The sequence below is a fragment of the Parasteatoda tepidariorum genome, chromosome 12 (assembly GCF_982258835.1).
Source record: "Parasteatoda tepidariorum strain Cologne lab strain chromosome 12, Ptep-v5.0, whole genome shotgun sequence".
NCBI classification, from domain to species: Eukaryota; Metazoa; Arthropoda; class Arachnida; order Araneae; family Theridiidae; genus Parasteatoda; species Parasteatoda tepidariorum.
Genome location: NC_141766.1, coordinates 55,124,776 through 55,138,441, shown reverse-complemented (window position 1 = coordinate 55,138,441; position 13,666 = coordinate 55,124,776). Strand labels below are relative to the sequence as shown.

Sequence of the window (13,666 nt, the reverse complement as noted above, 5' to 3'; positions counted from 1 at the left end):
AAATGCATAATTTTTGAGTCTTTGCTAGGCGCATGCGCGTCAACAAGTCAAGACAGACTCGTCAACTTTGAGCTCGGTGGCATTGGACTGTCTTTGAATGAAATGAACAATTGTTTTAATAAATAAGTTCTTAAAACTCACAATTCAAATAAATATTTGTAAGTATTGCAACATTGTAAACATTATTTACAATAAAATAAAAAAAAAAGTCATGGCAGCTGGTCCGTCGCTAAAATATTTAATTGCATTTTGTTTAAAAAGATTATAACATTTTTTTTTATTAAATAATTTTTTCTTCCTAACTGTACTAGCCCAGGTTCATGTGGCTAGTGTGGACATGCCTTAAAACTTAATCTATTAAAATCATAAAAAATGCAATTAAAATTTTAAACGGAACTAATTTTCGTCAAAAAATGGTCTTGAGTAAGTAGTAACAAAATTTTAAAATTATGTTATTACTTACTATTATGCTAATTACTATTATACTATTAATTATGTTATTACTTACTATTATGCTAATTACTATTATACTATTAATTATGTTATTACTTACTAATTATTTCTGAAACCTAATAAATACTTAATTCAACTTCGTCTGTTATAGCAATCGAATTTTCTGGAATATTTAACGCATCGCCACAAATGATTGCTAAGCCGTCCAATTTTTGGGGATATTGTAAGCAAAGTGAGTAAGGAAGAAAGACAAATTATGCTAAAGTAGTTTTAAATTACGGTAGTGTAAAATTAAAGTAAGAGTATGTAAAATTACGGAAAAAGTAGTGTTAATAAAATTTATTTTATAAATGAAAATATATAAAAGCCAATCCTTCCTTTTTTGAAACAACTCATGTGCGAATGTAACCACAGTTACCATAAAAAATCGCGCTAAATTTAAATTATTTTTTTTAAAATAAACAAAATGACTTTTTATTTAGAATATCCATTTTAATTCCAAAAATATTTGAATTTACCTTAATCTAAATTAATGGTATATTAAAGCGTTGAAATAATAATAAAATAAATTCCGATTGTATTTGGCACATTAGTGCACGAATTTCAATATTGAAGATACTCCCATTATAAAAGGAGTTATATGTTTACATTTAAACTAAGGGAACATTAGCCTAGGAAACACTTACAAAAGAAGAATGTTCACATAATTTCTTATATCTATATAAGTTCTCATTATAAATATTCTATGATTACAGATGATTTGCTTAAACAATCTAAATGTGAATAGTGAAATCATGCTAATGCCACTGATTACCTTTTTAATAAAAATACCGTCTGTTCTGAAAGGGTGGCTAGGCGGCAACGAATAAGTAATAGATAAAAGCGGAAGTAAAATTTTCTATCGGTAATAAATCTTTACGAAAGCCCTAGTTTTTTTGTTGCAACTATATAAAAAGTGATTTATGAAAGAAATGATAATATATTAAGTAGTTCTTTATTATGTAAACTACCACTTAATCTTTAAAAATCATCAACGACAGAATTTCATATCTTATTCAAAAGTTTTGTTATTTATTTATCATGGAGGCCACACAATATATAATTTTGAGCTTTATTTTCTATGATAAAAGCCGTGATCAAATAATTATGCTAGAGTTTTTATCTTTTTTAATAATTCAACTGATGAGAGAGCAAAAACATAAAAATATAATTTTTGTTTTTAGAAGCATATTCCCAGATAGCACCATTTTAAGATTTCAACAAAAATGCTACAATCAGGGAGACTCATTTCAGAAGTCACCGGTGACCTCTGTGTTGAAGGTTGCTTTGTTCCTCTTTTGAGACGTCACATTTTGACGTCATTTAGACGTTAGTTTAAAGTCTGCAAAAACGAATATTAAAAAATAAAAGATAAATAATACTTATTCGGGTATTAGCTGCTACTTGATAAATATCAAAGCTTAACCCCGTCCCGCCCCCTTCAGGGGGCATCCGGAGAATACTGCAGACTCTAAGTGTCTAAGTAAAAAAAGGAGCATTCAAAAAGGTAGTCTTGGTGGCGATTCATGGCAACACCAGAAGGCCTCAAAGAATTTAGTGAAATCTTAACAAATCCAAACAGAATAGGCAAGGCATTGAAAAAAGGTAACAAACAAATCATGATAATGAAAAGTACCAGAATTTGTCTACAGCCCATGAGCTACTTGATAAATATCGCGTTTATTTTGAATGTTTCCATTTTCGTAAAAATCAAAGAAGGGGTTTCGTATAAATCAAAGATCGCATCAAGCGGAATTCGTTAACTAAAACTTTTAGGACACCATTTTTATAATTGTCGTTACATTTTGGTACTATATATATATATGGCTTGCGTAAAATTTTTTTTATTATAAAAAATATAAAGAATAGTATAACCAAAGGGTAAACGAAGCTCTTGTTCGTTGTTCGACGATAAATAATTAAAATTGGCGACTACTCAGTTGAAAACTACCACTTGTGGCGTCACTAAAAGTCTTTGGTGATCTCAACTGCCTTATTTCTCGGTGGCTGTGATATAAGTCCTATATTTATTGAATATAAATCGGAATTGAGCTTTCAGAAAAGTCTGGAGTCGGAAGTCAAGCAATGCATCAACCGACTCCAAAGCTATGGTTGAAAGTAAACATCGAACTCTGGTTAGTAGAAGATTAAGTTCTCATGTGAAACAGAGCAACAACACAATATCGAATATATGCAAGAGTCAAGCTTTCAGAAAAGGGCGGAGTTGGAGTCAAACATTTTAACTACCAACTCTACAGCTATGCCTGAAAGTCGACCTTTGGCCACAAAGAGTAAAACGGTAATTATATACAATTCTTTCAAAGCTATTATTATTAAAACTGCGTTAAAATTTGAAAATATACAACCTACTATATAATCGGAATCGAGCTTTCAGAAAAGTAAAGTCTGGAGTAGGAAGTCAAACAATGTATCAACCGACTCCAGATCTATGGTTGAAAGTAGACTTCGAGCTCCGGTTAGTAAAAGGTTAGGTTCTCATGTGAAAAAATACACAATATCGAATATATGCAAGAGTCAAGATTTCAGAAAAGTACGGAGTCGAACATTTTAAGTACCAACTCTACAGCTATGCCTGAAAGTCGACCTTTGGCAACAAAGAGTGAAACGCTAATTATGTACAACTCTTTCAAAGCTATAATTATTAAAACTGTGTTAAAATTTGTAAATATACAACCTACTTTAGTTAAATGTATCTAAAAATGACGAAGTTGGAAATATTTTTAAATAAACTACGTAAACTTTAAGATATGACAATTTCGTGAAATTAAGATCTTAAAAAAATATTATTATTTAATAAAATATTAATACAAAGCAATTTAATTAAAAAATCGAGTCAGAAATTTTACTTATACATAATTTGTTTATAAAAAATACTTACTTCTCTATCATTTATGTACCATTTCATATGAGCTGTAGGTTTAGAGGGTCCTGATGTACATGTTATATTTACAACATCATCGATTTGATAAGGAGGATCAATACCTTCTATGATTGGTCCGTTTGTTGGTAGGACTAAAACAAAAAAAAAGGATTATTTATATTCGGAATCATTGTTTTAAATAATGCGGTTATTCATCAAAATGACTGTTAATAATTTTAAAAAACGTCGCATATTTAAAAATCGAACTAATCGAGCAGTAACTATTCGACCAATTTCGTTCAAATTTTGTATTTTGTCATAAAAATTATATATGTTTATACGTAAAATGTATATACAATACAATTAAATTCTTTCAGATACCATAAAAGAAAATAATAAAACTTAAGATATAATTATGATGGTTATTTTTTCATGAAACCATCTTTGTATACATGTATTTTATAACTGCAAAAATTTAAAAATCTGCATTTATGCTTGCAGAAAAATTTTTGATTCGCGGAAATTGTTAGCACATAAGTAAAAGTATTGGAGAAAATATTTTTGCTAACATTTATGTGTATTTTATCTAACTGCAATGATACCTTTTAGTGTAAGTGAGAAGCATAAATGATAACGGCTACTTTACAACAAGTATCGTGAATGAGTCTTTGTGTAATGAAGCACTCAATCCAAGAATTTTGTATGATATTTTACGAAACCACTTTGGTGTAAAGTAGTTGCAAGCATTTTTGCGTAGAGCTACAGAAAATGTATTGTAACAGAAAATGCATTAAAATTAGTACTTTAAATGTAATTATCTGTCCTAAACAAGTTTTCCCACCATTTGCATATTTTTTTATATTTTTTAAATAAATATTCCTCTATAAAATGCCATTTTTGAAAAGTTAAATATAAGATTGACAAAAAGATATTACGCAAGCGACGCCAAATTTTTTTCACACATACTAAAATAATTTAACGTATCTCAACTCAAGAAAAAAAATGTGGCAACTACTTTCACCAAATTGGTTTCGTGAAATACCATACAAAACTCTCGGATTGAGTACTTCACTACACAAATGTTATTTTACACTACTTGGTGTAAAGCAGCCGTCATTCTTATTGTTTTTCACTAACACTAAAATTTATAATTATAGAAAGATAAAATACACATAGGAATCAGTAAAAACATTTTTGCAATAAAGTGAAAATCATTAATTTTGAAATCTTTAATTTTGAAATCTTTAATTCAGAAAAACTAATTCTTAATAAATTATTTTTTAAATCAAACATGCTAGAAAAACACAGAGACTTCAAAATAGGCTTAAAAAGCGGATAGAAATTATACATTATAAATTCATTCAGTGCAGTTCTCAGAGATTTAAAAATTAAAATATAATTATCCTTATTGCACAACTAAGAACATACGTAAATATTTAGCGGAGGATTTCTGTTTTTGTTCAGGAATTTCAGCGTTGAAAGCAAAAATAAACTCTCGCCAGCTCATTCAAGATTGTAAACAAACTTAGTAGTATTTGTTTGGTGTTTCTTGAAGTTTTGATATTCAAGGCACGCCAGCATTGTGCTTTTGAAATTGAAAATAATTCTGGTATGGCGTGAAAGCGTGAGAGATTGATGTAATATTAGTCAATTTTAAGTGTAATATTAGTCACCCTTTGAACTGTGTAAGAAGGCACAATTTAGTGTTAACCCGGAATCACACAGTTTTTTGGGATTTGTTCAAATCATATTCTGAAGGATATAACACCACAATGTTACATTTCATCATTATATCGTTTAGGCTAATCTGATGGTCTAAGACCCAATAAAAATATTTTACTATTGATTTTATTTAAATAGAAAAGTATATTGAATACTTAGTCAATATAATATAAATATTAATACAATTCACAATTGGTTGTTTTTTACAGTATCTTTCGCATATTTTGCGAAAAGCCCTTTCAGATATTTTACCTTACCATTTAGGTGATTTAATCGAACTACAATTTATATTTTAGTAAAAACATTAAATCTTCCAATATTATTTTATTTAATAAAAATGAATATAATCTTTATGTGATAAAGCCCTTTTTGACATATGTTATTCTAATACCTTCTCATTTAACAAATTTGTAGTGTTTTTCCCGTTAAAATATAACACATTAGAAACTTAAAAGGGGATTTAAAATTTAATAGAATGAAAACTCACTCTTTTGATGAAATATCTGAATTATCCAATTACTGGAAATTGACGCTAATTTTAAGAAAATGCATCTCGCTGAAAAGAGAGCTGTGTAATCGTTCGAAATGCTAGAGCAAAACTTTAATAACCTGTCATATATTTCGCGTTTTAAATTAGCTGTCTATTTCCGATTCTTTCAACTTGGTTTTATGTATCATATTTAAAGTAATCATTTTGACGCTTTCATAAAACTCAAAATGAGAGAAATGAAAATTTAATGATTTAGAAGTGGGATTGCAATTACCGTTTCCTTTCTTGTATTCAGGTAATGCAGTACAAATGTCTTTGTAAAAAAATTGAGATATTTCGATTTTTAAATGTTTCTTAGAACTGAATTCATTTAACAAACCACTCACTACTTGTGTATAGTCATTAAATATTGTTTTAATTAAATATTCAGTGATTTGAAAGACACTTTTAACAATAACGCTTTCATTTATTTTTGTTTATACGTACTAATCTTAAGTGATGTGACCCATATATTCATATTTAAGGAAATAACGACTGTCGGCTCAATTTGGCAAATTTATGAAGTTTTTGTTTTTAATTGTTAAAAAATTACAGAACATGCAATTGAGAATTAAATCCCTAGCATAATTTTAAGAAAACACTCCTGGAATTTGAAGTTTAAAAAACGCTGCTTCAAAAATTTGTTTATGAATTAATCTTATTGTTGTGATTCATATAGCCATTTTTAAGGAAATCACAGTAGTTAGTTGAAGTTGGCAGCTTTACTCAAGTCTTTTTTAGTGTAATACTAACATTGTTTTTTAGAAGTTTTTGGGCAGGGAAACTAAAAAAAGAGTAACCGCAGCTTAAGTACATCACATTTGAGACAGGGCTATAATTTTAAAACACATGGGGAAAGTTACTGATAGTGTACCTTTTTCATATCGTACCATCGCGATTTCTAAAATACATTGCTTAAAGAGAAGGCTCTGGCAAATAAGTTAGGAAGTGTTTTTAAATTTTTTTTTATTTTGGACATGGATATATATGCAGGAGAATCAAGTCTCTCTGTACTTGTGTTAAAATTTTTATTTAAGTTAATAGGTTTTACGAGTTTTCATTGTAATTTTGAAAATCCTATGTAACAATATACCAGAGCGAAAGAAACGTACAGATTATTTAATACTTTATTACTATAATGGATAACAATTTTAATAATATGAACTATGGCTATACGTTAAATTGAAATTAAAAGAAGGTTAGGTTAGGAAGAAGTTAAGACAGTTGAGTTAGTTGTTAAAGTGGGACGTAGCCTTCGGGGTCCATCAATTCACCAAAAAAACGTAGAAGTCGGAAAAAACGAGACCTACTTTCATTTTTTGCTTTCCCACAGTACTTGCGACCAGTTCCATAGAAATGGCCATGACGCCTCCAAGGAGGTACATTGTACTTGGTGCAATGTTTCACCCAACTCATACTTGAAGATTTGGTGACTCTCATATGAAAAAAATTGGTCGCTATCGCGTGATATGCGGGCATTTAAAATATTAAAAAAGAATTGAAAATTTAAAAGGTTCTGTGAGATGGGTTGATGCGACGACAGTATGCGTCGAGAGCATTATGGAGCCGTAATCATCTGGTTCACAGTGGCAAGAGCTTTTCTTCGTTGTACTGCCAGTTGCCCAACACATTCCCTTACCTCTTTTCCGAAAACTGGCCCAACCCCGGTAGGAAGAATATTTTGAAGAAAAAAAATGACATATTTGTCTCAGATTGATTTTATAAAGCACTTTACCTTCCTAAGCGTAGTCAATCTAAACATATTTATTAATTTGCTTAAACACATAATAACGAGACTAATCTACTACAAATGAAATTGTTTATACACGAGCAATTAAGTTCGAGAAAAAAAGGCAAGAAAGATTATTGTCTTAATTAACGCCAACTGCATGAAAACAAAAGTAACATATTTCTATAATGATTAATGCAATGATTATCTTGAGAATCAAGTAAACAAGAATTATTCGTTAATAACCAAGTTATTTGATGATGACGCAAATTACCTTCATGTTAAAGCGAAGATTCCCTAATAGAGTTCAGAATTAATTATGCTCTAGAAAACAGTTCGATTTGCTATAAGGAAAGTGATAAACCAAATTGTCTCTCATTAGCATTATTTTCCGTTAATTTCATTCATCTAAGCATTTATGTACTTTTTTTTTATCTGTGCGCACGTTCCGTGAATTTAATTTTATGCTTCAAGATGAAGAGTATGATTATACTGTATTTAATGATAAAAATGACTTCTTAAAAGAAATTCTGAGTGCTGAAAGTTTGTTTTTTGATTTTTTACGCTTATTTTTCTCCGGGAACTAGAAAGCTAATTTAATGGGTGAGCATGTGTTCATGACATTCCGTGTTCTTCTATTTAGAAACCTGCTCCAGCGTACAAATTTCTGTCAAGTATAGAATCATATTTCTTCTAAATATATTTAATGGCAAGTAGATTTTTACCCCGAGGCAACTCTCTTCTTTCTACAATCTGATTTGCATAACTGACTAAGATCAGTTGCTAAGGAAGACGACGCAACCCTGTTTGAAGTAATGTAATAAATGAATACTTGCCTCTTTAGAAAAAGTGAATCATTAGTACTTGGAAAGAAAAACAGTTTTGTCTACTTTTAATGGATTCAAAATAAATATTGATAAGATGTGATTAATAGTTGATGATGATTTAATCACGTTGTGCTGTTTTAATTAGAGGGCTAATTTAATCATAAAAAGCTATTATTCACTTATTTGTCGCGAACAATAAAAATATTTATTTTTGTTTGAACTATATTAATTTTAACTATGCTCCGTTATGGGTAGATATAAGAATGTCAAATTAGAGGGTTGTTTACTTTTGTAAATTTTTGTTTCCATCACTATTATATCCTGAAAGCTATATGTTTTTACCCTCCTATTAGGCTGGAAAAAGTAACAACAGACGATCAAAATTAATATTTTTCAGATGATGCTAAAAACTGATAATGATGTAATCATCTTGTTTGGTTTTAATGGGGGAGGAGCTAAATAAAAAAAAAACTATGATTGTCTCATTTTTTACACATAATAAAAATTATTTTTGTTTGAACTATGATTATTTTAATAATAATCCGTTATCAGTTATAATAATGTAAACCAGTTCAGATAGAGCTGTGTTTACATTTGTAATTATTTTTCGCATCATTGTTATATCTTAAAAACTATCTGTTTTTATTATTCCAGTCAACCGAAAAAGTAATACCAAGTGGATAAATATTATCTAAATAAATATCGAAGTTATCAAATAAATATTTTTAAGACAAAATAAATACTCATATGATATAATTAACCCTTTCCGACACAGTGTCCAGTCTTATCCCAAAAATTATTAAAACCTTTAAAGATGTAAAACTCTTTGCTTTTAAGGAGTTCCCATTTTTTTAATCACTATTTTTCCAACCAAGAAAGCGTTCAAGTATTCTTCTTTTCTTACTGGGTACGTACAGTCCGTAAAAATTTTTAAGAAAATGATACAAAATTAAGATAGTACGGTATGTTTCATTAAGTTTGTATTTACCGCCTTGCTTAGCATTTCCAAATGACTATATCTAGCAGCAAAAACCGTAGACTAGAATTTTTAACTTAGAAAGCTAAAATAATGAATTGTGTAACATTTTTTATAAGAATAATAACATTTTAAAATTTTGTAAGGACTTTCGAACCCTGAAGCCTAGGAATTCACGATCTACTGTCGCAGTTGCTTGTTTATTTGCCGGTCTGAAATCTCAATCAAAATTTGCTGCACTTAGGAAGGGCGGTGCTGGCGTAAAATATCCCCAGTGGTAGACGGCAAATATGTTAGAGTCCCTTGGCCTACTGGTTAACAGTGGGGGATTTTTATGGTTTTCTCTCCATTTAATGCAAATGAGGATTCATTCAATTAAAAAGTACTCCGCGAAGGCAAATTTCTTCCAATACTTGACCCAAGAGTTCCCTTGTCTCCTGGATTGGGTTCAATATGCGGAGTTGAACATTAGTAACCGTAAACCAAAAATTGAGTGTGCTGTTCAACAACAATTATGAAATAAAGTAAAACAGTTGATGATGACTTAATTACATTGGGTGTTCTAATTAGAAAGGTAATTTAATCAAAAAGCCATTATTCACTTATTTTCACCAGCAATAAAAATAATTATTTCCGTTTCCACTATATTAACTTGAGTTATTATTCGTTATGGAGTATAAGAACATGTAAACTAATCAATTTAGAGCTGTGTTAACTTATGTAAAATATTTGTTCTCGTTACTGTTTTAACAAATTAAATACTAAATAAACATCAATATATGGAAATATCAAGGTTTAGAGTCGTAGGTTTATAGAGTTGATAGTGGTAACTGAGAGGCATTTTTCGAATGCGAAGGGTTTTAGAACAATCGCACCCCTTGCTTTAATGCCCTACGACAGTGTTTCCCAAAGTGTGGTACGCGTACCCCCAGGGGTACGGGAACAGTTTAGCGGGGATACATCGTCGCTTTGAAACTAAACCGTTGTAACTCAAAAAAGTCGAAAAATGAGATTTTTGGGTCATTTTGTGTAAAAAAAGTCACCCTTTAAGAAAAACAACCTGATATCTTTATAGTTCCATAAAGTTAATTTAGAGAGCAGATAAATCGTCATCGCATTGCCGCGATTAGCATTAGCGCGGAAAGTTAGAAATCGCTCTCCTGAAAAACTTGCTTTTTTGAATTACCACGGTTTAGTTTCAAAGCGACGGCATGTTCTTATGCGAAGCATCTGGCAACAAACGAAAATTTCGAAAAATTTTATTTAAAAATGAAGCTAGCTATGAAATTTTACGATTACGTATTTTTCTATTGGCTATTTTTCGCAGAGTTAACAGTTAATAATTAGTGGTATCAGTAACCAGCTCTGATCTTTAACTTCTGTGCAATTTTTTTATAGTAAAAAATACATTAATTTTCTATATTAGTGATACACAGCATTACGAAAAATTTAGAAAGGGTACACAAAAGTCATAAGTTTGGGAAACACTGCCATATGACCACAACAATGGGTTTTTAATCATAATTTAAAATCATTCAAAGCCATTAAATACAAGATTTTTCAACTATATTTTATAACCGTTGAACAATTATTTCAGCTAATTGAGGCATGAAATACTTAAAAATTTTAACTTTGCAAAAATTGTATTAAATTTGCAAAATAAATGAATAAAATCAAAGCTTCTTATCAATACAAAAAGAAAATATGCTATTCCTCATTTTAAACGCCTTATTTTAATTATTTCAATTATAAATTTTTTTATAGACGAACAAAACGTTTATATTCACTATATATGAATTACCATTTATCATCAAATAATATAATATTATCGTTATATTTTTGTATATCTGTGTATATTTTTTATTGCTTCATATTCATGTGACAGAGATATTTTTAAAAAGAAGTGGTAGCTAAAAATAGAACAAAACGATTCAAAACTTTTTACCTAAAAATATTTTTAAAAAAAAGTAAAAAATGCTGCGTTTTCATTAATAAAAGTGGATAAATGCAACATTTCTTAATGTGAGTTACATTACTATTTTAACTTCAGTCCTTCATAAATAAACAATTATTCTTCGGTAAAATCTGTTCCAAGTATTCCGGGATGTATTATTTTATGGTGTAATGTTTTATAATTTAGAGTTAGGAAGTTAGAAAATGTCCAATTAATCTTAGAATTAGTACAAAATTTAGCTATAAAACCACATTTGTGCTCAAAAGCGTGCATTGAAGCGAGAAGAAAAAGAGATAAAATGCATTTTAGTAGAGGAAGTTAATGAAACCGAAACGCGTAAGAAAAAACACTTTAAGTCGGTGTTTATACGAAAAACAAGAGCTTATCTTAAGTATATGTGTCCCTTTTCTCTACATTAAATTTATCTTGTTGTTTATATAAAACGCTATGTACGTAGCAAAAGATATATATCTGAAGCTTTTTTTTTTAGATTTAATACATTTAGAATTCTTTACTCAAGTACATATATTTTTACTTCTAGATATAGAACGTAAATCCTGTAAGTGTGATTGGAAAAGCAATCTCAGCATTTTTTTCGAACAACATTTATTTTTTTACGCTAGATTTAGAAATTCTATAGTTTTTTCGCTTTCAATGTTTTATTGTTTCTTACTGTAGCTATTATTATAATTTTCTCTAAATCTAGTTTATGTTAAAAGAAATCATTCTATTTCTTTGCAGTTGATATACTGTTTAAGAATGTGATATAGTTAGGATTATAAAATTATTCACAGAAGCTATAGAACGTAAATCCAGTAAGTGTGATTAGAAAGGCAATCTCAGCATTTTTTTCGAACAACATTAATTTTTTTCACGCTTGATTTAAAAATTCTATAGTTTTACGCTTTCAATGTTTTATTGTTTCTTACTGTAGCCATTATTATAATTTTCTCTAAGTCTAGTTTATATTAAAGGAAATCATTTTATTTCTTTACATTTGATATACTGTTTAAGAATGTGATATAGTTAGAATTATTAAATTATTCACAGAAGACATAGAACGTAAATCCAGTAAGTGTGATTGGAAAGGCAATCTCAGCATTTTTTTCGAACAAAATTTATTTTTTACGCTAGATTTTGAAATTCTATAGTTTTTCGCTTTCAATGTTTTATTGTTTCTTACTATAGCTATTATAATTTTCTCTAAATCTAGTTTTTATTAAAAGAAATCATTTTATTACCTATAATGTTTAAGAATGTGATATAGTTAGAATTATAAAATTATTCATAGAATTTTGCTTTAATTTAAAATGGATTTGACATTTAAATGAATTTGACGCTAAATTAAGAGCCTTTTTTCGTAAAATTAGACTTGTTTGGATAGTTGACATTTATTATTTCGTTGAAGTTTCCAGAATGCATTCTTTGTGTAAAACTATTAGACACAAGTTTTAAGTTTGCAAAAAATACTTTTTTTATAGTTTTAGGAGGGAGGATCTGAACTGAAGATCTTTTAAAAAATTAGGAAAACAACGCAAAATGTATATAGTATCAACTTATTATACAAAGAAGACGTTGGAAATTTTGATATAATTTATTACAACACTATTGGGACGTAAATATTTACGATAAACCTTTGGCAAATAGGGCAAAGACGATTCAAGATTCAGTGAATAAACGCTTTTTTCTTAGAATCAGATTTCAAATAATTTTGAGCTAACAGTGAATTACAATGGCTTGTATTTCAGTGTATTAAAACTAATGTAGTAACATAAAACCATGAGGGTATGATGAGTAGCATAATTTTGGGGGGCAAAGGTACTGTAAAACTTTCTATTAAGGCTGATTATGAAAAAAAATCTGTTTTGATAAAGTGCCATTTAAATGTATGTTTTAGCTGGTGTATTGTATCTAAACTGAAAAACCAATAACATCTATCCTGCTTTTTGCTTCTAACCTGTGTAACTAATTGTATCTATACCGTCAAATGCATCTAATCTGCGAAACCAATTGTATCTATCTCACCAATTGCATCTAATCTTTAAAACAAATTCCATCAATCACGCATTTTACATAATCTGTAAATCTAGTTGGATCGAATATGTAAAACCAATTGTATCTGCCCAGCAAATTGCAATTCATCGGAAAGATCAATGTATCAAATCTTCGAAACCAATTGCATCTACCCTGTAATTGTTATTAATCTGTAAAATCAATTGTATATAATCTTCGAAGCTTTAGCTTCGAAAGAAGCTAGAATCTGTAAGTAGCAGCTATCTTGCATATACAGGGGGATTCAATGCACGGGGAACAAACTTGGAGAGAAGGTTAAGAACATCAAAAGCTTTGTATATTTTACAAACTAAACGAGGTAAATAACAGTAGAATATATCCTTTTGCCTTGAGCCCATATTTCCAACCACTTTTTTAAGAAGTACTGTTGCATTTACGCTTCCTCTGTAAGAAATGGGTTCATTGTATAAATATCTTCATTCCCCCATGAAAACATGTACCAGAAATTTAAACGAAATTCAAAGTGGTTGCAACAAAAAATAT

At 29.3% G+C, this 13,666-nt stretch overlaps 1 protein-coding gene across 2 annotated transcripts in view; it reads right to left on the bottom strand.

The window, feature by feature from the left end:
* The window catches only part of LOC122269382 (uncharacterized), a 385,269-nt gene that overhangs the window by 53,232 nt on the left and 318,371 nt on the right, over positions 1–13,666 (bottom strand). For both annotated transcript variants that reach the window (XM_087155779.1, XM_071188215.2), the window contains one exon: positions 3,392–3,525. In XM_087155779.1, the coding sequence (XP_087011905.1) occupies positions 3,392–3,525 (134 nt within the window). The remainder of the gene's footprint in view (positions 1–3,391; positions 3,526–13,666) is intronic.